The sequence below is a fragment of the Gymnogyps californianus genome, chromosome 9 (assembly GCF_018139145.2).
Source record: "Gymnogyps californianus isolate 813 chromosome 9, ASM1813914v2, whole genome shotgun sequence".
Lineage (NCBI taxonomy): Eukaryota > Metazoa > Chordata > Aves > Accipitriformes > Cathartidae > Gymnogyps > Gymnogyps californianus.
In genome coordinates, this window is record NC_059479.1 from 17,331,296 (window position 1) to 17,356,214 (window position 24,919).

Here is a 24,919-nt window from a genome sequence, read left to right on the forward strand (position 1 = left end):
CTACAAGGGGGAGACATTGCTTTATCATTCTATCTCCAAAGCAAAAGATCTAGGAATGACTGAGGAGGAGAGCGTCTGATCTCAACCACGGACAGGGAAGTTGAGCTGGTCTTGCCCAAAGGTTGCTCTCTCCCTTCTCAAAGGCCGGCCAAAAAGAGAGTGAAAGGGAAAGCTTCCTTAGCAGTGTGGTTGGCACTAACTGTTTGACCCTCAAGATGCTGCCCTGGCTGCTTAAGGCCCCCTTCATCAGGAAAGAATCTTCTAGGTACCCTGCTACCTCCCCTTTACTTATGGGCTATTATTCTCAGTTTCACAAAGGGTTAAATTGTGTTCTCTCTGGTGAGCTTCTCAAACAGGGATTCCATACAGAGGACTGCAAAGCTTAGGCCAAAATGGCCCGTAGCTGTTCTGGACCCATAAATATTCCCCTTCTCAGCTAAATGGCAGATTACTTTGCTTATACAATTGCAAGGGCTATCCCAGGAATCGAATCAGCTCTGTTGGAGTGGTGGCTGCCTTTGTCACTGGCATTCGAAGACTCCATTGGCGTAACTGTGGTCTGACTGGTCTTTCAGACATTATATTAACACTGGAGAAAGGCAATATAAGCAAACCTTGCAGGCCTGTCTTGAAAGCGTGAGATGGGCAGGAACTCAGCTCAGCTTCAAGCAGCAGGGACAGTCAAGGGGAAGATCCTCTAGGCTCCTCTCCAAAAATATGACCTCTGTAAATTTTTCTGAGCTGGTCAAGGAATAGACTGTGTTGGTCTGACAGCAGAACCTGCTGCTTCTGATGGTCACTTATCATCCAAAGAAAATTGCAAATTAACACAGACCTTTTCCTGTGGAATACCTGGCATCAGGAAGGGCGGATCCTGCAATTATTTCCCATGATAAGAGAGATGCAGGGCATTCCTCATAAGCCACTGCTGTCAGGCAGGTGCTATTAAGCTATCACTGCTGTTGGGTATTGGGGCACTGGGACATGGAAGCGGAATTGAAGTGCTTTGCCTTGTCCAATTTTCTGTTGTGTAACTTTACAGATTCATACTGTGTCACAGAGCTGACTATGCTGTTCACACAAACCACTTACCAGTAGATTTCTACCTCTCTTTATTTGGTTCTTATTCAAAACTCTGTCAGAGGTACATTTTCAGTATCATTTGCATCACTCAGGACTGTTTATGAATTGTTTGCTAGGATACACCGTACCCAGAATAGATTTAAAAAAAAAAAAAAAAAAAAAAAGATTATTGTACTGGCTCCATACAGACACCACACATGCTGTCTCAGGAAAGTTTATTAGCAGGAAAAGTAGCTATTTACCTGTTCATCTTCACTGTCTGTCCCGCCTAAACTCAAAGAGCTATGACGCTGAACAGGGTTGGAGGACTGTGGGATAAAATAAGGAAGAGGGTAAGTCAAGGGAAGTATCACATTGAATTATCTGGGACCGGATATCCAGTGCTAATTATGAGAAAACACAAGAGGAAAGATAAAGGAAGAGTCACTGAGTCCCTGCCTCACAGAGCAGGTTTCATTTGTTCACTGGGGATCAAACATAAAGTAGGGAAGCTTTATCCTGCTATGAGATATGCCATGAAGGTGGACCACAAGGCAATACATTTTATAAAGTTATTTTGGCTTATTGTTTCAAGATCCTCAAATTTACAAATGCTCACATGCTCACTCAAGTCCAAAGTCATGCATCTGCTGTGAGAAGGCAATTCCTAAGAAAGAAGATAACCCAACCCCCCTCTGAGTCCCATCAGGACCTGCTCTCCTCGGACTCATAGGATTTTCACTTTTCTGTCAATTCAACTAATATTGCCCTAGTTTTGAGCTATTTCATTCCAAAACCAGTAATTGTTTAAGATTCTCTTGCAGTCCCCATTATTTTTGTTTTCCTCACTACCTTTAAAATACCCAAAACCTCTTCCCCTTTCACAGGCGCAGGAAACCACCAATCTCTCCAGCTCTTTGAAGCTGGAAGACATGGGAAGTTCGTTCGTGCAGTGTGAGTACCTCAGCTTGTTCTTGGACTGGAAGTGGAACAGTCACAGTAACACAACACTCACCCGTGAATAATTGACTTTTTATGCTTTCTGCCATACGGACCTGCGAGGAGAAACTGCCTTGCCCAAAGGCACTGAGAGTTGTCATATCAACTGAATTTCTCTCCTCTTTCCTTAATGATATAGGTTACAACTGCCCCAGCACTGGTCTACCTAAAAGCATAAAAAATTGTACTCAGAAGGGGTATTTGTAAGGCCACTTCGTAGGTATCCCTCACAGTGACAAGTCCATAATCCACCTAGGTAATTTGTTCTAGTTCTGACTGATCTGTACCATCAGATTTTATCACAAGCAAGCAAAAAGGTCTTCCCCTTCTCCAAGCAGATTTTATCTTTTCTGTACAGGTGGTCACTCAAGTGACATAATGATTATACCTTGCTTGGTGAATCTGTCAGAACTTCATGAAGGGTTGAAATTTCAGGAGGGCTTCTAGGTAAGCCATCATCTTCAGAAACAGCACCTGCATCTTCCAGTTTCTTTCCAGTTATAACAAGAGGAGGCGATCCAAGTCTGATGTTCTGCTGCAACTGAAGCTGTGGTTGAAAAGAAATTTAGAATATAGACTTTGAATGGCATTATATATAGGGGACATTTTGGACACTTTTACCCCAGTTGCTCCCATTAGGCAAGCAGAATCTCTTAGTTAACAGAAATACTTGAAGAAACAGACTATTTACAGAAAATAGCCATTAATAAAATTTTATTTAGTTACATTCATCAAGGACCCATCATTAGAACTGGCTTCAGTATAAAATTAAAATCAAAACCAGTTTTATTCAGTAAGTTACCAAAGACAGAAATTTCACCATTTCTTTCTGGTTTTACAGCAGTTTAATTCAGTTTAAATTTAAAACCTTAAAAATTCTAGATTTAATTATTCTTTAAATAATTACATGTATCCGGATGTCCCAAATAGTCACACAAAGTACTGTCAGTCAGCAGTTCCCAACCTCAGGTTTATGTGGTCAGTTTTCCTTCACAAAGCCCTTCCAAATATTGAGAGCTTGTCACCACCCTCTCCCGCACAAGTAGCTGAGTCCCACTTTTTATACAAAGACAATTTAATTCAATTTCTGGTCCACCCTAATGAATTGCTTGTTAATTTTCCCCAGCATCACATCCTGGTCCTGTCTACAGCAAGAATGGTAGCGGCAGCCAGGAACAACTTTGTTTGTAAAGGAGTACGGGGATTCTTTTCCAAGATTGCACAAAAGAATGCTCTGGCAGGCCCTGACCCTAGAAAAATAAAACAAAGTCTGCAAACTCACAAGCAGCCAGATGTTCCCTCAAACTAAAAAAGTTCAGATCTCAGGAAACACCATTACTAAAATTCTTGGCTTAAGTCTGTCGGCTATGTCAAAGCTGGAATAGAAACAAGGTCTGAACAGAAACTTTGTCCTTCAACTAAAAACGTCTCAACTGAATATTCCCAAGATAAATATGCAGACCTGTTTTTTCTGTTTCTTTGCTTATTAAACCAGATTGGGAAATTTTAGGCCTAATTCTGTGCTCTTCTGCAAGCTATGCATTCATTTATATTTCTGCAAAATAGATCTAAATAGCTGCCATTCTTATTCAGCAAGATTCACTTGGAATGTAATTCCTATGGATCTAACAGCCACGCATGGTAGCACAATGTCACCCTTTAATCCACCAGTCCCCCAGTTCAAACAGCTTTCTGGCCCTCTTACCCACAGCAATCAAAGAAGTATCACCGATACGATCTGCAAAAGCAGGACTGATGACAAACTGCACAAAGATTGCGATATAGGGGCAAAACAAGACATACAACATACTTGTGCACTTCATGGGAAGGAGAATAGAAAAAGTCAATTTTGCTTTTCTCTCTTTTCACAACTTCTCATCTTTGATTTATTAAATTTATTACATGCAGACAGCAAAGTGTTGTGGGGGAAACTCTGAATTTACAGTCTGTCTTCTACTGGTAGAAGTTAATTTACATTGCTAAGAAAATAACAGCTTTTATTAGTGCTTGGCTTTTATTCTGACAAGAGTCAAGCTCACAGAAAAAGGCTGTCTTTTATGGCTATAAAAATAGTGCTGGCAGTATCACGTTACCATGCAGGATGATGGATGGACGAAGAAAGGGCACAGTGGACTGGAGATAGCATGAGAAGAGCTTTTTTCCCCCAACAAAGTTCTGTCATATATAAACATGATTTCTCCTGCTACTCCTATTGTTATACAAAAAATACCCTGAATTGAAGCTTAGCCTATTTTGCAGTCTTATAGAGAAACAAGTCCCTCTGTGCATCTTCTATTACTTAACATGTGATGCAATTGTGTTTTGCAACATGAAGCTCACACTGAGCAAAGGAAGAATTTCAATGGCCTTTGGCTGCCTTATCAACAGCTTGTTTTCAGGCTCTGGAAAGACCTTAAACTTTTATCTCAATGCTCTGAGCTGGGCAGTTATTTAAATGCAATTAATATAACCAACAGTTGATAAGGGAGCTGTCAAGGAGGGTTCAGTATGTGCCTTGGAAGAAGGAAATGACCTAGCAGAATACAGTATCCTTTGCTGGCAGAGATCAGAAGAATAATGATATAAATAAAGCTGTCACTAAGAGTGCCCTGACATATCCATCATCCCACACACTTACACAGCTGCTGGTGCTAGCATGTACAGTGAAAACATCACAGCCAGAATTGCCAAAAAGAATAACATATAAATAATACATAAAGAATAACTGTGTAAGGGACATGCTACAGTATAAATAAATGGCCTCAACCCAAAAGCAGTAGCTATGAAGTGAAGAATGGAAATCCCACTGGAGGAGGACATGCTCCAGTCCTCCAGGAGCATGGACCTGGAAAGCACCAGGACCGCTCAAAGACGCAGCTTCCAAGAGGCAGAATAGATCCAAAAGTAGTAAATCTGGCTTTGGACACTTCAGTCAACAAAGTCTGAAGGCACACAGCAGAGGAATCAAGCAACAGAGTTTCCTAGGAGACAGCTAATACAAAGCAGTACCATGAATGAGGGGAACATGTTCTCACCTGCAAAGTTTTCACTCTTCCAGGTATGTTTTCCTGAGACAACATGTCACCTGCCACATTTCCTGGTGCAGACTCAAAAATGAAGACGCTGTCATGGGACAAGGCTTTGTTTCCCATGCTTCCTTTGGGCCTGGGAAGGAAGAAAGAGTGGTCAGTGCACTGGGTACAGCCCTCCCAACACTTCCCTGCGCTACTTCACCAGGGCAGAGGAATCATAAAGAGGCCAGGGTGGGACGCATCTCACTTAACTTCAGATTTCTGCACGTTAGCTGTCTAAGGTAGTCGCTGCTAGCTCCTTTTATACTCGGAAGGGAGGAAGAAACACTTTTTAGGATGCTGATCGAATGCAGGTGTCTCTTTTCAGATGTACTCAGCATCTGCATTGAACACACAGGCCAGTCTCTGTGGACTAGAGAGGGAGTCCAGGGTGACTAATTCAGATGTTGAGCTTTAGTTGGATGCATGCCACCCTGAGAGACGTCTACAGCACAGAGGGGGGGCGACAGGAGTCCCCCTGCCCTCCTTTGGTGGCAATGTGCCTAGCATAAGACATTCAGGATACAACCTTTGCAGCCTGGTGTGTGTCGTACCTGCCAAAGATTGTGGATTATTCTTCCCCTTCTTGCAAATGCGAGCAAAAAATGTAATTCCACTACATTAACAAACTTGACTCAAATCCTCTCAGGTCCAACAATAAAAACAGTTCTGTTCACCTGGTTCATGAACATCACCAGATGCCAAGCATATTAAAAAATGTAGATGGGGACAAGTGTCCATGGCCACAGTTACATACCTATCCATGGCGAAGTTAAAGTATTCGGGTAAGATATTCCTGCCCTGCTTCTGTGCTTACTGGGTGTTCAGCCCAGCCAAGCACTGATGAGTTCCCACACCGGCTGTTAACTGAGTTGTAATCAACTGAGCCTGATTGGGGTTGGGCTATTAGGTTGTGCAGGGCACATTTTGCACTTGGGTGGAACGACAAGGAAGGCTCCAAACCTTTTATTCACCAAGTTCCACCAGCACAGGCAGGCACTGTCTGTAGATTACTTTGTCTAAAAGACCACAAGGATGGCCTCTACCAGGATTTCATTCTAGCACTTAACTGGAAAACAACAGAGAATACTCATGTTGTTGGCTGCCAGCCTCATAACCCACAAGTTACAAGGATTCCTTGGCTCAGCTGCCATGCAGGCAATGCTTATTGCCTCTGAAAGTTTGACTCGGTAACAGGGGATGATTAGGAACAGAACTCTGGCAAGGAAAATCCAGTAAGTCTAACACTCTTCTGCAAGGAAATCAAATAGAAGAGGTCTCTGCTATTTGCCTAACCCCAGATTCTCTCTTTATTTAGAAGAAAGCCCTGAAAGACTGTGAACTTTCATAAAGTAAATACACCATGTAAAAACCCCCAAACAAATGACTCTTTTTTTTTTTTTTTTTTCCTCCTGCATCTCCCTTCTTTACCTCTCCAGAGACATCATCTCCTTTGTCTGCTTGACTAACCCTCCTGTTGCCCCAAAGGTGTAGTCAATCAGTATACAGTTATGCCAAGTCTCACAGTAGGGCAAAATAATTTTGCTCTATGTTTATGTTGTGTCGAAGACAATCTGAGCTCTTTCTCTCGCAGCACAGGTCAGAGTTTGTGCTTCCTCCCATTATATGTAATAGTTAATGTCTGTGTTAGTTTATAGGACAGCAGTTCTACACACAAGTAAGGCACTTGCTTTATTTCATCATTAGAGTGAATGAAGCCATCCCATCTTTTTGTGTGTTTGATTTTAGAGTCCTTTTCAGCATGAAAGACACTCTATAAGGGCAAGACATAATTTTACTGCATTCAGAAAGACAGTGTCATGGAACTTTTATTTACTGTAATGTATATTCATTATTAGTTGGCATATTTTATTTACTGCAAAGAATGCACGTGCATTAGGATGTATTAACCTTTTTAATTGGGGATTTCCTCACTTCCTTTACTTGGAATTCTTTACCAATAAAAGCTGAGGTTTCCTTGTTCTTGAGACTGCCAGTACAAGATCTGTTTCTTTCTTTCTCTCTCTGCATATGTATCATATGTGTTTGCAAGAGAATTACTGTATTTTCTTCTGGCAGTCACAAAAAAAGCATTGGATTAAATATAGAATTAACTGCAACTTTAGTACAGATGAGTCTCTTACATGCAAATATACATTCATGCATAATTCCAGGCAGTGTATTTATATTTGCACTGAAGCTAAAGATGCACTGTTAGCTAAACCCCGAGATGATTTAGCCACTGTATCTCCACACTGATTTCCCTATACAAATGCTCAATTCATTCATGTGTAGCAACATTTGAACTGCCATGACTGAGGAAATGATGGGACTCTACAGCCAGCAATAAAGCCGCTCCTAAACTCATCATGGCCTGTGCTATCTTCCACTTCTTATTGCTGCAACCCCACTCCTCTTATTAGTGTTTGAGGTAGGGGGAAGAAAGGTGACACAATTCCTTCAGGCAGCCGCTTTCTCAAAAACAACTGCAGCCTGCCAAAGGAGCGAGTGTTCATTACAAAGACCAGGACAATTTTACATATTGTCCCAGCAGTTTTTCCTGCTCAAAGCTTTTTAACTGGAATAAGACTATTTGGGACCCAGTTTTCCTCTATGTAAGGTCTTTTATCCTTTTGATGTTAAAGAAAAGAGGTAGTCCGTGGCACATGCTTTAACTTTGCCATCAAAGTTTTTCCATTTCCATTCAAAACTCATGCCTCTCGGAAGATAGAAGCAGTGGCACATAATGCTTCCTTCCCCTTCACAGATGCCCAATCCCATTGATTCCCTACAGCACCCTGACATCTGGGCACATCCCTTTGGCTGTTACAAGAAGCATTTGGCACTTCTGGGGGGTTGGTCTCTGGTTAGTATTCAGAAAAGTTAAATTTTAAAAAGATTACATAGTTTAAAAAAAAAAAAAGAAAGAAGGAAAAAAAAGAATATCAGTGCTTCTGCCTTAAGAACAAACAAACAGCAGCATTGTTCTAGGATTGGTTTTGATATTTTGCATGCCAGAAATTGCAAAGCTTAGGGTCCTGCTATAAACCCTTCACAAGTTGTATTTCCACTGGCTTTCATGATCAGGTTTTCCAAAGGATTATGTTGTTCAGTCTCTCTAGGTACTTACAAAGCATGCTTATGCCATGCAGGGTCTGGACATGATAGGGTTTTCAAGTAGCACAAACATATCCTCTAATTTTTTTGGATAGTCCATCTAATCCTATCTCTAAGGGAAAAAACAGAAGGGTTTTACTCACTTCCTGATCTCTGATCTTGCGAAACAGTTCATAATCACTGGAGGATAAGTGCTGAGGTAAACAGCAATAGGACTTGAAGTACTTGGTTAAGGGCAAGAAAAAGAGTTTGCACCCACGCTGCCTCTGGAGCACACAGCTGACTTTAAGCCAGATCCCTCCTATGGGCTGGTGGGGTAAGCTCAGCTGTTCCTAAGCTTTTTGGACCGGGTTAGCTGAGTCACTCTAATTCCCCTTACCCCAGGGGACCGGCTGTGTGGTCAGTTACTCTGTTGCTGTTACGCTAACAAACAAACTAAAGAGATTGTTTTTCATTCACAGATCATTTCCATGATGCAGTTGCACAAACACAACAGAGAGAGCGGGGAAAGGTGGGGCAAGGAGGAACAAGCACCCATGAGAAAGTAACATCTATAAGCTGTTCCACCAGAAGAAATGTAGTGTCTAGCTCCACCAAATGCCTTACTTGACGATACAAAGCATTTAGCAGTAATGTTGATTTCAGCATGTCCCATTCTAGTCACCTATTCATGCCCTCTGCCAGTGTCACACCCGTCCAATGTCCCCTCCAACAAAACACTGCAAACCACAGGATGTGGCCAGTGTTTTGTCACACTGTTATTCTGCAGCTCCACAACCCAAGGCCTAGGGTAATCCCAAGAGAGGCCTGGTTGAGTAGCTAACAGGGGAGTATGAGGTGGGTGGAGAGTTGGAAAACAGCCAAATTATAGGTTGCCAGAGACTGATCCATGACATGGCAAGAGACATAACCATGTTCAGAGCGTTGTCCCACCCCAGATTCAGAGACATGCAATGAAGTGTTGTGTAGCTTGACGGTCTAAGGTTATCAGTGAAGCAGTGTTAGCAGTGCAAGCTAATAGCTTGTACTACACTAATTGAAAAAAGGCAAGTTTTTGAACTAACATCATTCAGGGATCTGAGAATTGCTCTGGACACACCTTAAGGACTTGCAAACCTCACTCACATGCACAGCCCTTCAGGGGTAGCGGACACAAAACTAGAAGCCTTCAGTTGTTATCTATACCTAAATGGCTACGTAAGAATGTTAAAGCAGCAATCTCATACTGATAATACACCAAAAATACTTCTTCCCCTTTCCCAGCCATGACAGAGGGCACCATTTATGCTAGAAAACAGCAACTCAACTTCACATGTATTCTCTGTACTAGCACTGCTCAATCATCATCCTCTTGTAAAGTTCCTGCTGATCAGACCTTCCAGGACAGATTTCAAACACTAAAACCAATCAAAACAATCTGGGCTATCTGCAGTTTTAGACTAAGAGGATGGATCACCCCTGCCCCTGGCTGCTCTCCCCCTCCTCTCCAGGCTGGCTTTTGAAGCACTAGCAAAGAAAGAGGAAATTCTTGAAATTCCTTCATCAGCATTAGGGCTTGTTTTGCACAAACTTGGACAGAGGTTGCTCCTAAGGGGCCAACTCATGCTTTCATCCTACTGCTGTGAGAGGTCCGCTTTTATTTATTTATTTTCCCTCCCCGCCAGCTTACCCAGCCTCCTTCGGTGAATGAAGTGCAGTAGTGTCGAGCACAGAGATGCTGACATCGCTGCTGGACTGGCTAGGTTTTAAATTACTCTCCCCCCTGGGAGGTGGCGGCTCTTTCCTTTTCTTCTTGGCAAAGAAGTTCTTGAAAGTCTGAAATTTGGATTTTTTCTTTCCTGCAACATGAGAAAAATGAAAATTTATGGAAGTTGGAGGTGTTGCTTAGCTTGGAGAATGTTATCTCTTAAATTCTGGAGGAAGCCTCAAAGCTAGAGCAGCCCATTCAGTTTTAGTCAGCTCCTTTGTAAATAATTCAGTGCTGGAGTCCAGTGAAAGGTGAAGCTGCAATTCTTACATTTGCTGCCTATAAAGCAACACTGGCATTAAGCTGACAATAGTGGTGCCTACTTAGGTTCCAGTTTACGAAAAATACACCTTACATAGAGAATGTATCTACCTACAACTGAACAGCGATCATGCCAATCATACTTGATAATATTTTCAATTAAAAAAATTGATGTCAATGTCTTTAACTCTTATTACTCTTTACTTAGCTCGGTTTAGTTCTGCTTTCTCTTTACTCAGTGCTGTAAGGAGACAACACCTGAAGGATATTCAACATTTGGCAAAAAGAGTGAAACTGACAAAAGAATTTATAAACTCTAAAACCAAAATATCTGTTTCCACATTAAGCCACTGCCCCAAAATAAAATCAACTCCTCTTCCAAGTACAATGGAGCAAACTTAAATTAAGACACTGCCCTGCAGGACATGAAACCCCCAAACATAGCAGCCCTAAGAACACAATTAGAAAACTGTTAACCTGATTTCCAATTTTCCATTGTCCAAATGAAAAGAAATACAAAAAGAACAAAATAAACCATATGAAACATCACTGACTTCTTTCATTTTTAATAACCTAAGATACTTTAACATTCTTATTTATATTTTCTTTCGGCACACAACTGCTGCATTTTGTCACTGACCCTTACATTGAAGGGTCAGTTTGGAGTGGTTTGGGCCAAACTATTGTACTAAGACCCCTGTGATTGACTTAAATATGTATACAGAGCAATAACATCACTGCATATCTGAGCCAAATTCATTGTTCAATTAATACTTTACAGCAGTTGGCATAATAAATGCCCACAGCTGGAGGATTCCTTCATAAGCGAGGCATTATTTCAACACAATTATTGTCTTCTCCCGGCAATGATTTAGTCGGCGACGCTCTGTCTCAACGTGTGCCCTGTACGTGTAGGGATCTCTGCCAATGGGCCTTATCTGGGCTGAAACTGTGCCACCGCACAGCTGCATCAGACAGTAGCCACTTTGAGAAATAAACAATGATACTGAGATCTACTCACCCTGTCTCCTCCCTGTTCTCAAGACCAGTGCCAGCACCATGCGTAAGGACATACAAGGACGCTGCTACACTGTCCGCACGGACTGGTGAAACGGCTACCTCTCTGCAGAGCGGTAGCAGCCAGGGAAGACCTGCACATTGCTTTTCAAGTGACTTGGGCTGTCAGTGAGACCAAATTATCTTTCAAACCATGCAGAGCAACACTATCAATGGAGTCCTACTCATCCGAATAATAATGGGATGCAGCACTCCTATAGAGGGTTTATCAGTGGAAGACCTTTTTATCTTCCACTGCTGCTTATCAGGCAGTAAGTGAATGAGATAGTCACAGAAAACATACAGGTTATATTGCCTGCCCCAGACTACCTGCTAACCCCAAAGCTTTTGGATTTGTTAAGACTCTCACGGGGCTCAATGAGTTGCGTGCTGTACTCATAGCAAGAACTGGTAAGAGAAGACAGGTCACACAGCAACTGAAGACCATAGTGCCTCTCAAATAAAACAAGCATGTTGAGTGTCCATTAGAGAGTCTTTAGAAATGCCTCCCTACCATTACTGCCATTCATATCAGCAATTAGACAACGTATATGGTATTCTCCCAGGAAACTTGTCAAAGCTGAGTTGGTTTATTTTAGATGAGCAAAACAAAAGATTAGAAGTTTCATGAAAGCAGTGCCCCAAAATTATCAATTCAGCAATGTCTGCTAACACAGTCCAATGACTCAAAGAACAAAATGGCAGACTGTGCTACATGCAGAGAACTCTGCAACTTAAAAGGCAGTCAAAATGAAAAACAAGGCCATTGTCACGTACACTGGTCAGCTGACAGTGGAATGGACAGAAAACAAGTTTGATTCTAGTGCAAGTATTACTGATGAGCTTAATTAGATGCTGGTATTTCCAGAGAACCAGGGGAATGTTTAAAAAAAAAAACAACCCAAAACACAGTAAGAGAAACAGACAGAAGTCCTACCACAAAGGATAACATTGCCAAGGTACTGTTCCAAATACTTGTTTAGATCAGAAGTGGTGCTAACTTTAGAATGGAGCCCATGGAAAGGATCTGCAAACACTGCCAGTGAGTAAACCTCAGCTGGCACAGGACAACACTTGGGTATCATTGTGCAACACAGAGTCCTCAGATGCGGACACATCAGTTACTTCAGTGCCTTCTCTAGCCTCTAATTTATTACTGATGTGCAGGGCATGCCTCCTCCAGCAATAATTCCTCTTCAGCCATGCTCTGCTCAGCTGCATGCTTTCAGCTGTTTCAGATGAATGAGAAAACAGTAAGTTTCCCTGCAGCTCCAGAAGATGGGCACTTGCCATATTATTACGCAAAAAAAGATAAAATCACTACTAGATGCTTAGTGCTGCATGCAGGTGAAAACTGTGGGACTGATCTATGTGAGAGCATTTGGCAATGAAGACATGGTTCAGAAAGACGGTGTTCATATACGTTTCCTGCTGCGAACAGTTATGCCCTGGTTTCACACACCGTTAAAAGGATGCCACATTTAATTTAAAGGTGCCTACATTTCAGTGCACTGTGAAGCAGCCCAACATATCATTGAATTGGTAGAGTGCTCTATGATACTTGAACTAATAATATACAAGAGGATCTTATTACTTAAAATGGAAAAAATTCATTGCATAACAAAAATCCAGTCAAAGCAAGGAGAGAAAATCCGAGCTCAGACAACTATGCCTATTTCCCCTTCACCCACTGATGAATAATGACTCATGATTTTTGAATTCTTACGGTTACCAATCTTCAATTTTATGGCATTAAAAATAAAAGACTAAATTTAAACGCTACTGCCCTAAAAAGCAAAAGCTTTCCCAAAAATTAGTTGCTTATGCTAACTATGATTTAGCCCACTATAACAGAAAAGCATTTTCCTTTCTCTGTAAAGTTTGTTTATTCTGTATTTTTTATTTTTTGTGTACTGCCTATTTCATTGTTTCTCCTGTGCACAGAGAGAATTAAGGCGTGTCTTTCTGCTCTTTGCATGGTTCTTCCCAATAACAAGAGAGAAGACAAAAAGATGCTTTTTCCAGTGCCAAATTGAGACTGTAAAAAGCATAGGGAACATCTGATTTGGGACTTCAGTTATCATATTTAAATTAAACAGTTAATTTGGGGATCTTCTATGCTCTCTGACTTCCTCAGGTGTGTTCAGGACACATTTTCCATTTTTTCCTCAACTCCAAGGACTAGATACTTTCACCAATAAAACCACAGGATAAAAAAAAACCCAGACAAGATTCTCAGAAAATACCATGATTCTAGCTTCATAAAAAATACCTGATATTGCCAGAAAGGCAATTAAATCATGGAATTCAGTAAGGCTAACATTGGGTGCTGACAGTTTTTGGACAGTGACCTGGTTTCTGCCATCAAGAAGCAGCAGCATGCACTGGAAGCCCTCTACTACTAGTCATACAATAAGGTAAACCTCAAGAAATTAATCTAATTGACTAGACCGTGAAGGTTGGCATTTTTAGCCTCCTAGAGCCTCTACATCACAAGCCAATTAAAGCTATGAAGAGGAAGAGGTGAGGCAATCCTACATTACATGGGAAGTAAAGAAAAGATCCTAAAATGGCTTTATCCAGGTCCAGTCAAGTGTCTCTTGAATACTTGAGCAATAGTGCAGCAGCCTTTAACTTTTTTAAATTTTGGTTCAGTTAGAGACAGAAATATTCCTGGTGGGTTTAGAGCCAACACTTAAGACAGCAAGCCATCTCCTGCCTTCCCTGTCACCTGGGTCAGAATTTGATCCATTTTCTGAATCTTCTAGAGAATCCGAGTACAAAATTTGCATGCGTGGGTTTCACACAAGTTCACCAGTGTGCCATGGATAGCACTGGACTATGTGATACAACAGATTATAAATTTAAGAAACCAGCCACTGCTGAGCATCCATCATTACACTTTCTTCACCCCTATCTATCTGCCACGCAGAGTTCAACTAACAGTCACTTTGCCATTTGCTTCTCTCTTCTACCAATATTCTGATGGTGCCAAATGTATTTCTAAAGGATAAAGCAAGATGACCTTTGAAACTCAAACATTTAAGATGATTGTGAGACATTAGCCAAAGAAAAGAAAAAAAAAAAAAATCAAGTGATATGACAGCCACTTCTCCTGAAATGCCTCAGCCATGATGCTATTCTTCACATTGATCTATCTCCTCAAGAATAGTCTGAACACTGGCAAAGGGGATTTCCTTTAATTAAGACAACTCTTTGGCATAAGAAAGATATTTTCCTCCTTTCTCGCCTATTATTCCATTCCTTCATGGCTGTTCGCATCAGCCCATGCCACTAGATTAAAGAAGAAGTAACAAATGGTTGTCTGGGGCCAGAAGCAGAGAATGAGGCTGCAGTGAGGATACTGATACGGCTCCCACAGACAGAGGCTGGCTAACAGGCTCAGCTCCCACCTCTGTAGGATCCATCAAAGCAGGCACAACAATCAGCCCTTCAAGCTCTAACGTCCTGTTTTTGAAAATCCAAGCCAGAATCGAAAAGAGTATCCTCCATCAGGTTACAACCCTCCAGTACTGCACATTAAAAGATCCCTTCCATAATATTGCCAGCTGACAAAGCCACACAGAATTTTTTTTTTTACACTACAAAGAACAAAACAACACAGCAAAACAAGTCACTACAGACCCCTCAACCTGAAGAAAATAAATCTTGACTTCCAAATCAGCTATACATTCAGAGAACAACTGCTTACCTGTGCACTCTTCAACTGTCTCTCCTGTTTCAGGTGACTGTGTGACCTCTGTTGGCCCCGTAGCCATGATATAGTCACTGAAAAAAAAGACGAAAGCATCACTTAAATTTTAGTCCAACTTCCCAGTAGAATATGGTCCCACCCAGCATGAAGAAAGAACATGGCTGGATCCTTTCTGAAAGGTATGAAACTGCATACCCAAATGCTAATCACAAACATGGCTTGCACACTTTTTTGCACTTCGGCCACAGAACTTTTCCTCATTTTTCAGTAACACTTATTTCTCCAGCCAAAACTAACAAACCAGTCTAATTTCTTGCCAGTACCTCTCTCTTTTTAGGAAACCAGGATCAAAGTTTCCATTAATTAAAGATGTCATTAAATTTGCTCAGCAAAGACTGTAATGCTTCCCAGTCTCAGAATAATGAACCTTTATGATTGCTCTTTGCTAGAGAGTGACAGCTCCATGCTACTGTAAAAAACATCTTAAGTAAGTGCTCTGCTGCGAGGGTTCATGTATTACAGTGTCCTCACAGCAGGCACCAGGCTAGTCTGTCAGCATTATTAAAATTAGTTAAGCATCAGCACTGAAGCATCATCCTGGGCTATGCTACATTTGTGGAAACCAATAGATCAAATTTATTTTGGATCCAGTGCAATCAGCTTTTAGCCACAAGCTTTGAAACCTTATCGCAAGCAGGGCTATTGATCAACCAAATTAGCTGATGGCATCATCTTCCTCCCCGATGAAAACAAAAGTTCAGCCTAGTTTTAAGATCATTCAATGTTAACTGGCTCCACTTTGTATTTTCCAAGACTCCTAAATGGCTGTCTGTCAGAGACAAAGGAATTAAGCAGCAGACCACAAGAGTTACAGTACAAATGTCAAGCAACAATGGAAATGTGACAGTTTAGCAGGGCAGCTCATAAATACTGTCCTTTGTTACAGAAGATATCTAGGTGATACATTTACATAGTTAGCAGTTCCAATATGTTGTGTCAGGACTTATAGAGTAAGAAATCTTTACAAGCAAATGAAAATACCCAGAAACAAATCCTGCTCCCTTTTCTGCATAGACCTCATCTAACAATTTTCCACCTCAAAGTAGTACAACAATACTGTCAAGTTAAGTATCTCAACAGCAAGCAAGATTATGATTCTATACTAATTTGGCCAATCAGTGAACTATTCTATTTCTTCTGTATCACCCACACATTCTATAATCTGTCATGCCCAAAAGCACTGGGACTTTCCCATGAGCCCACGTCCTCAGATAACCTTAAAAGATAAGGTGCACAAAATCAGAGGCAGAGGCAATGGGACTGTTAAAAAAAAAAAAGGGGGGGGGGGGGAGCAGACCATGGAGGTAAAAGAGGCAGGGCTCCTGCAAAAGAACAGACCGCGGAGTAAGTTTTCTCTGTACTAGCCACACAGATATGCAGACTGCCATGCTGCTGAACTGTAGGTAGAAACGGAGGACACAGACTGCAGTTTTCTTCTGTTTTATAACAGATCACCTGTGAGCAGTGAACACAGGAGTGCATTAACACACTGTAGTTCCAAACAATCTCATCTCAACTTGCTAAAAATCAATGAAAAAGTCATTGCAGCAACCAGGACTGATTATACCTTTTCTAAATAAGATGCACTGAGGATGTTTTTGAAACAATTGTTAGACAATATTGAGAAGCAACAAAAAATAAGACTCTTAAGATTTTCCCTTTTGGATGATCATAACCATTCAACTCTTCTCCTTTTTTTCCCCCATGTCTCATCAATTATCCATGAAAATGTCTGCATTTCCTGGATACTTTGATTAAAGTGGTCATCAGCAGACTTTCTCATAGACTCTGTATTAAAAAGAAATTTGGTTCCAATTTTTCCCCTCAACTTTATACACTATGCATATTGATTATGTTAGATTTTTCTTGAGGGAAAGAGAAACACATTTGAAATAAAACATCAAGAAAGCACTCAACAAATTTACAAGGACAAACTGGCAAGTTCCCAGACTTGAACTTATTTTCACAGAATGTAAGTGGGCCTGACATTTGGCTCATTTAGACCTCTAACTTCTGCTTTACCCACCTTCAATAAAATCAAAGCAAGAGAAAATGCTGCTTTCAGATCCAGCTTTGTTTTCACCGGCTCTACATTTATTTAAATTACTTGATCATCTCAGCTGCTCACTCATAATCCTTCCAGCCTTTGGAGATATTTTGACTGCTGTGTTTATTATAACTGCAAGCATTTATTTCCAATTGGTTTCTCTTTTATACAAGTAGAACTATAATTGCAAAGCAGTTCAGCTCCGAGGCAGTCTCTTCACAGTCAAATCAGCTCCAGCATTAACTCAATTTTATAGCCGAGTTCTCTGGGGCATATGGAGATCAAGTGTCAATTGCAAGGGTGCATCGGTTGTTTGCAAATGTGCCCCATTTAGGACCTAATGGTTTGGTGCCTTTGTATACCTCATCACAGTATCATCTTTTTCCAGTGAACTGAACAGTGACTTGAGGTGAGGGAAATCATCACAGATTTTTCCAAGCTTTAAGTTAGCAATTATCTAAATGACAAAAAAAAAAAAAAAAAAAAAAAAAATTGACAGCAAAGTGTAAGTTCCATCATTAAAAGCTTGATGACATACCTGAAGGAAAGTTAGCAATTAGACAACACTTAGAATTCAAATTCTGGTGGCAGTGAGTTGTACTTTACAGAGAACAGCTAGCAAATGTTCTGAGCAACAAACCCTAGCCGGGGGATCAATGTAATGGAGAAAAAGATGTCAAAAACCCATCAATACAAATACATATGCATGCACAGGCATTAACTGATCGAACCTTCAGACATTCACCACTTCCAGGCCTTAATAACAGCTGACAGACGCAGTGTCAGGATGTATCAATACCATGTATGCTCAGTTCAATCAGCTGTACTAACCATGTGCGTGCACCCTGTGAGCCTTCCCAGAGCATCACGCCATTAGAGACAAAGTTTTAAACAAATACTGTACGTATTGATTTTTAGTGATAAAAATATCAGGTTAAATAAATGGCCTTTAGAGCAGTATTTCTGACGCTGTTCAGGCTAGGAGATGCTAGAGGACAGCTGGGAGAAGGAGCTCGCAGAGGGATAAAGGAGACTGTCTCCTCAGTGAGGGGGCAGTCAAGGCAGAGCAGCGACAGACTGATAGCTGCCGGCCAAGGCAGTAGAGTTGTCAAGTCCAGCTACTGTTTGCTTCCCACTAGAAGTGGAACAGTGGGCACATTTCCCCAGTCTACAACTTTCTAATCATGTTCTTAATCCTCTCTCAAACAGCATTTGCAATCCCTGCATATGCACAGGCCTCCTGCTGTAGAGGTACAGTACAAACAAGATGCTGAGTCTCTGCTAGACACCTTAAAAGCCAGGCCTGGCCCGGCCCAGTAAGTCCACTGCAGCAATTCCTGTGTAAGGCCATGGAAAAGACTGAAAGTTTACCGAGAGCAGCAAGGATTGACTACATGGTGTTTGCCTCTCCTTGCACAGGGTGATGGGCTGGATTATTACACCTATGAATTAATGAATTACTTGCAAACAGTGAAGTGGCTTCCTATACAGATTCAATCACAACAATAAACCTGACATTACTAGACCCTATTTGCATTGCCAGGGTGTATTTTAAAGCAGTAAAACTCCTACAAAGTTGCAGGGCTTGCCTTACATTCAAAGCACGTAACGGGACCTAGTTAGCAATCGTCACTACCCTCACCTGGTTTGATGGTTTAGCTCTAGGCTCCCTGCTATCCCATACAAAACTTCCATTAATAACCCTACTGTGTTGCATTCACTTGGAGCTCTACAATTCATTAAAGGAACTAATGAGTCTTAAGAGAAAAAAGAAATCTCCAGGAACAGGAGAAATATCCTTGTCTCCCTTTTACAAACTGAGGCAACTGGACAGATATTTGGAGTGCTCGATGGGAGGGCAGTGACAGGGCAAAAGAAATAAAGTCCCAGGGTGGTGTTCCGACCATTCCCTTTTCCCAGCTGAGTGCATTACTGAACATGTATATCATATGGGAGGGGCGGGAAATGCTAAAAGAAGAAAAGACAATTCCCTTTCACTGCTTGGTTTGTGTATTCAAGGACTCCTGGGAAGTCAACATGGTAGAGGACTCAAGTTTCCTGCATTTAACAAAGGCCCAAGACAAACAGAAATGCTTTCTGCTCAGCCTCAGAAAAGGGACACAGCCTCCTTGCTGTCTCTCCAGTGGAGCAGAAGACTTGGAGACTGCACAGCAAGCAAGCTCCTACCCCACCTTTAGTGTTTCTTCAGCTTCAGTCCCATGCTTCTGTATAAGCATTCCGGAAGGCCTTATGACAGAGAGATCAAAGGAGATGCTGAACCCTGAACAGCCTCTTTCCTATCAAATAAATGCTTGAGGAAATAAAGACTCAAGAATATGAGGCACTGCATTCAGTTAGCATCTTCATAGCCTATAGAAGACAGACAATGGCAAGCAGCCAAGAGAAAGAGGTGAAATTTTTGCCTGGAGCTTTTCAAGACCAATTTCCTTCATGCTACAAAAATTATTTGAAATCAAGCTTATGCTCCAGATTTCACGACACACACTTTGCACAGCAAGATGGATCAGCATAGGGAAATGCATGCCCCTCATCTGGTCCTCTAGGCCACCACCCTGCAGCCAGCCTCCCCCCAGAACACACTTCAAGCTACTGCAGGACCTCAGAGAAAGCCCCTCTATTTCTCCTGAGCACCGAGTTTCAAAAAAACACAGAATGCAGGATGCTTTAGTATTCAGATTACATTCTGCAGCAAAAGGTGACTGACAGGTTAAATTTTTACTCTGTCTTACTAAAGCACATTAGAGGACTTTGTTCTGACAAAATGTGGTTGATTGCTTTCCTCTCTGGGAACCCTACAAGCTAACTATGAATGAACTCATTAATCCAACGACAGTTAAGTGAAGTAAAGTTTACCCTCTGCAACTCCACGGAACAGGATTTCAGAGCCAATCATAAAGCAATAGCAGAGCCAGCAAGATTTCTATTCAATTTTCACATCCCCTGAGCGTATCAGAAACTCAACAAACAAAGCTCCCTTTGCTCTCCATGCAATGAGCCGAGCGAACTGCACTTCAAGGTCCGCAGTCAGGGAACATGCTGAATAGTGTGGGATCCCACAAACAACTTTGCTGAAACAGAGTATGACCCAACATGACAGCAGGAACTGGGATCTGACCTTGCACAGCTGATCCCATTGTACTCTTCTAGAGTGTAGTATTTCTAGGACAAAATTCCCAGGTTTTTTTGCCAGCTCCTAGCTGCTATGTCCCTAGCCAGACCGTGACTGTTTTAGGTAGGCATAAGAGAATAGCACAAACAGCAGTTTACGTTAGGACTCTTGCTACTGCCTCCACTGATAACATTGAGGGGAGGAGTTTACAAAGTTAATGAATATTGCTTTTGTAATTTTCACGGAAGCAGGGAGAGTTTAAGAAAGTTTAAGGTCCTTTTCCAAGGATCACAAATAATACAGCAATAGTAGCCATCAGGAAGTCTGGATAAGCAACTAGATAATATTTAATATCAATACAATATTCTCCCAGGATCAGGTAGGGGGGTCATAATTCCCCATAGCAACAGACAACATTCAACTCCTACCCTTGACGAGCTATCCAGAGCAAACAACCGTTCACATGAAGAGATCTATTCACAGCTTTCACACTTTGCATTCAGACAACACCCCCTCACCACCCTCTCTCCCCACACCTTGGCTTCTCCGAGAAGGCTTGCCAGAAGACAGGTCCCAATGTGCTGAACTCTTTTTACCTACAATCTGCTTTGAGAAGCCTCTGTCTGACAGCGATTCTGAAGGATTTCTGCTATTCAGCAGTGCCTGAAGCATTATGTGCTGCCTTCCTACTGAGTGTGTGTGTAACACTAATGGAAAGCAGCTGGTGGGCTGAAGCAGACTTAAAAAAAAAAGTAACAGGAGGAAATGCCTTTCATACAGTCACATAGGCTCAGTCTGTAATTGTGTGAGAAGCCAAAAGGATAAGAAGGGGGAAGGGCAAATGAGACAAAAACATTCATAAGCTACTACAGAAAACAGTGGAAACGCACTCTGTAACCAGTCCAGGAACTGAGAGAGTAAATGCCTCTGTCCCCTGCGTGCTGCCTCATCTCCCCAGACTCCCTCCCTCTCAGCAGTCATGCCATTTGCTAAATCACTGCAGAATGGTCTCCCTGCACGAGGGGACACGACTGCAGCATACATACACAGACCTGTGTTACCTTAAACCTGAGGCAGGTACCAGTAGCAGAGCAGCTGTTAGTTTGTATTCAGCTCAAGAGGCCAAACTGAAGTCCAAGCTACCATAGCTTTGCAACACTTGGCACCCATACCAGACAGATTAACCTGTTCTGGACATGCCACTTCAAGCCGCCCTCATACACCTAATTACTCTGCAGTGCTTATTAGCATGACCTTGCGTAGTTGCTGTCAGTGCAAGGATCTCCACTGCAAGTTTGTATCTGCTCAGACAATAGAGCAAATATTTACCTGTTTGCCAAAAGCTAAGTAAAATGTTTCTGAATAGCTCATCACTGATAATAATTTATCACATAGTTTTTCCAGTGCATTTTCTGGTCTGCATCAATCAGGCGAAACGTGACAGAACTTTGCTCAAATCAAGACCGGCACTAACATAGTCATGATCTAAGCACACACAAGAGCTCAGCCAATATTTTGGGCCCAGACTGCCTCCATTTTAAAGGAATGTACATTAAATAACCCAGTGGAATTGTACCATTTGGTATTAGCATAGGAATAAGTCAGTGCTTTTCCCATGTAGTAATTTTTCTTCACACTACCACACGGGGGAAATTTCAGGAAACAGCTGGAATGAGGATCTTCTTCCACTCTTCCTAAGAAGAAGTAAAAGAAGCAGCAGAGTCATCCAGCAACCGTGCTAAGAGCTCGTACATGGCCAGCAGTAGGAGACGCTCTCAGATCTACTGGACATGGATACATTTGGAGTAGTTGGGAAGGAGGGGGAATGTGCATTTAAAAAATCAACAAGGGTATAACCAAAGGCTGCCTTTGCCAGTTAGGGAGCTACACCCAGTAAGCATTACTGCCTTTGGAAACAGTTTCAAGAGCAAAGCAACAGGAAATGTCAAGCCACTATCACTAAACAGCAGACATGCCTCATGCTAGCAGAGTCAAGATGTCAGTCAAGTATGGGAATAGAAGTAAAGCTTACTGTCTCTTCCTCTCCATGTGGCAAATTCAACAAATATGCATAATCTTCCATCCCAGCCCTGGGGGGTGAGCACATTTGGCCACTGTTTTCTAGCTTGTGTGTGTGCTTTTTACCCCCTCTCCAAACTCCTAATTAATTTTGTTCCACCTGTGGCCTCCCAGCTTAAAGTTAGATGACTGATATCTGACCTGTAGTATGCAGAGCCCTGGGAGTCCATGGGCTGCTTTGCGGGGATCAGCAAAAGGTAATTAAGGAAAGGAGTTTACCATCAGCTGGCTTCAACATGCTCTACAGGGGCTTGAAAAACTGTGTGTCTGAGAAAACTCCATGGAAATTGCCAATATCTGCAAACTGTGAAGGTGACAATTATTAGTTTAGACAGAAAAATCTTTGAGACAGAGCTCATCTTTTAAACATATCCTAGTAGACAGAGACTACTGTGCTGGGACTTGGGAGAATTGGCTGATTTTCCTGGCTCTATCACTGGATAACAGGGCAAATTACTGGATTGCTGACAGTAGCCGAGTTACTTATCGCTCAGTCTTGAGTTTCTTTACCTGTGGAATTGAGATGGTCACACTGAACGCCTGGAAAGCTTAACAAGCCCTGTGGAGGAGCTAAGCAGTACCTCCACTATGGGAGGCCAGCATGCTGGAATCGTACCAATTGACACTGCTATCAAGGGCTACCACTACACAAAAGATAAACAACAAACCCCATAAAATTTCACAAGAGTAGCCTGCATATCTGCCATGCCCCTGTATTTGAGTCTCACACTGATTTCCAAGATCTTATTCTCACAAAATGTGAAGAATCATTACATCCTGGGCCTGAAAGAAAGTGTCTGGAGACATTGTTACCAAATTAAGCTGTCTGAATATTGCAGGGGAAATGAGGCTGAAACAATAGCGAACTGAACGGCAGAACTGAAACATGCAACTTTAGGCTATGTCTAAAGCTTTCTTTTTTTTAAAGTTTTTTCCAAAACAGTCACTTATCCCTCAATTTGTGGGTTAAAGAGCAGCTTAAGGATGGGAAAAAATAAAAAAAATCTTCAGCTAGATCAAACTTCCCAGGACACATTTCTTCCAAGAGCAGATAATACAGGTATTTAATGGCCAAGAATTCAAAGTGCACTGAAAAAAAGGAGAAGCTAACAGAAATTTCCATGGCGAACTGTGTTACAAATTTTCACTCTGAGGATCGAACTGTCATAAAAACAGTCAGCCATCTTTTGGCTATAAGAGAGCAAATAAAATGCAGGCTTTGTGGTCTCGGAGGCTGCCTTTGGCAGGAAGCTCAGGAAATCTCTCTTCATGTGAAATCCCAAAACCTAGCAGGGGCAACATCTACTGCCTGTACACACACAAAACTAAAAACAAGGCCAGCTCCTTCCTATGTTGAAACATACTGTCTCTGGCTGACTAAACCCCCTGAGTTCCCACTGCCCGTAGGTATTTCTGGAATTCAGACCCCATTTTGGCTCCTGATCAAGGAAGGCCTGGGGCAGCTTCCACGCTTGCAGAAGGAGCTCTTCTGGAGCTGTGTGTGAACTTTGAGGGTCTCCCTTCTTTTGCTCTAAAGGAACCCTCCTGCCGTCCCTGCTCTTCCCTCCTGGCTGCTCTCTCTGGAGCCTCAAGTTAGGCAGCTTCTGAAGTACACTTGGTCTTGAAGCACATGCAGAACTGTTAGAGCCAAGGCAAGATCATGCATGTGCTTAAAGCAGTCCCTGAGCCATTTCTGTCCCAAGGGCATCTACTGACTTTTCTCTTTAGTATGAGTAACCACTAAAAAGGGATCCTACTTCTCCGGGATTCCAGACACAAATACTTCTCTAAAATAGGATCATCTAAAATAAGATTATCTGAGCTAATGCTGTTTTGCACCAATGGAATATCAAGCTGTATTCAACTGTGTTTTGAAGAAGGCGGTACGGTAGCATCAGGGAGCAGAGAGGGTACATGACAGTAGAAAAAGCCAGGAGGGTGACACCAAAGACAACAAGGACTGAAACATGCAGTATTGACAAGTAGGAGGGGCGGGGGGTGGAATCAGATAGGGTCAGACATTCTGTAAGGTCTACACACACCAAGGCTGCAAGAAAGGAAGCAATACGACAATTTGCATTTTTTAAGGGAAAGCAATGAAATTTCAACTTCTGGAACATTCTTTTCACTAAACTGAGATGATGAAAAGCAGTGTGACTGCTAGAGTGAACCCGCAAACAATTCCTTTGCACCTCTGTCAGATCTGTATTTTTCCACGTACACAGACAGCTTGATGATTAACACGATGTCTGCATCATAATTCTGAGCTAGAGCATTCAAATACATCCCATTTGCATCTGAACTACTGTGTGGATCAGAACTGTGTTGTTAGATGAGTGATACTTACAAGCTCTGGCAAAAGCGCGCAGTTACATATTTCTGAGAATGAATAAGCATAAATGAATTCATCATGAATAAAAGTCAAACATTTAGTTCACTAATTAGCACCAGATCCTTGAAACTCGGAGGCCAAAAGAAACAACCACCACAAAAATTTGAAGCTGGAATGCTGCCTTAGCTCTGGCTAGATGGTTAAAAAGCAAAATCAGGCGGCTTTGTCTGCACAGCCAAGTTA

The 24,919-nt window shown here is 41.9% G+C and overlaps 1 protein-coding gene across 2 annotated transcripts in view; it reads right to left on the reverse strand.

The window, feature by feature from the left end:
• The window catches only part of KIAA1210 (KIAA1210 ortholog), a 29,332-nt gene extending 14,235 nt beyond the window's left edge, over window positions 1–15,097 (reverse strand). For both annotated transcript variants that reach the window (XM_050901980.1, XM_050901981.1), the window contains exons 1-5: window positions 15,026–15,097; window positions 9,919–10,087; window positions 5,097–5,226; window positions 2,450–2,608; window positions 1,326–1,391 (exon numbers count right to left, since the gene is read on the reverse strand). In XM_050901980.1, coding sequence (XP_050757937.1) covers window positions 1,326–1,391; window positions 2,450–2,608; window positions 5,097–5,226; window positions 9,919–10,087; window positions 15,026–15,092 — 591 coding nt within the window. In that variant the 5' untranslated portion in view covers window positions 15,093–15,097. The remainder of the gene's footprint in view (window positions 1–1,325; window positions 1,392–2,449; window positions 2,609–5,096; window positions 5,227–9,918; window positions 10,088–15,025) is intronic.
• Window positions 15,098–24,919: the final 9,822 nt, after the last annotated feature.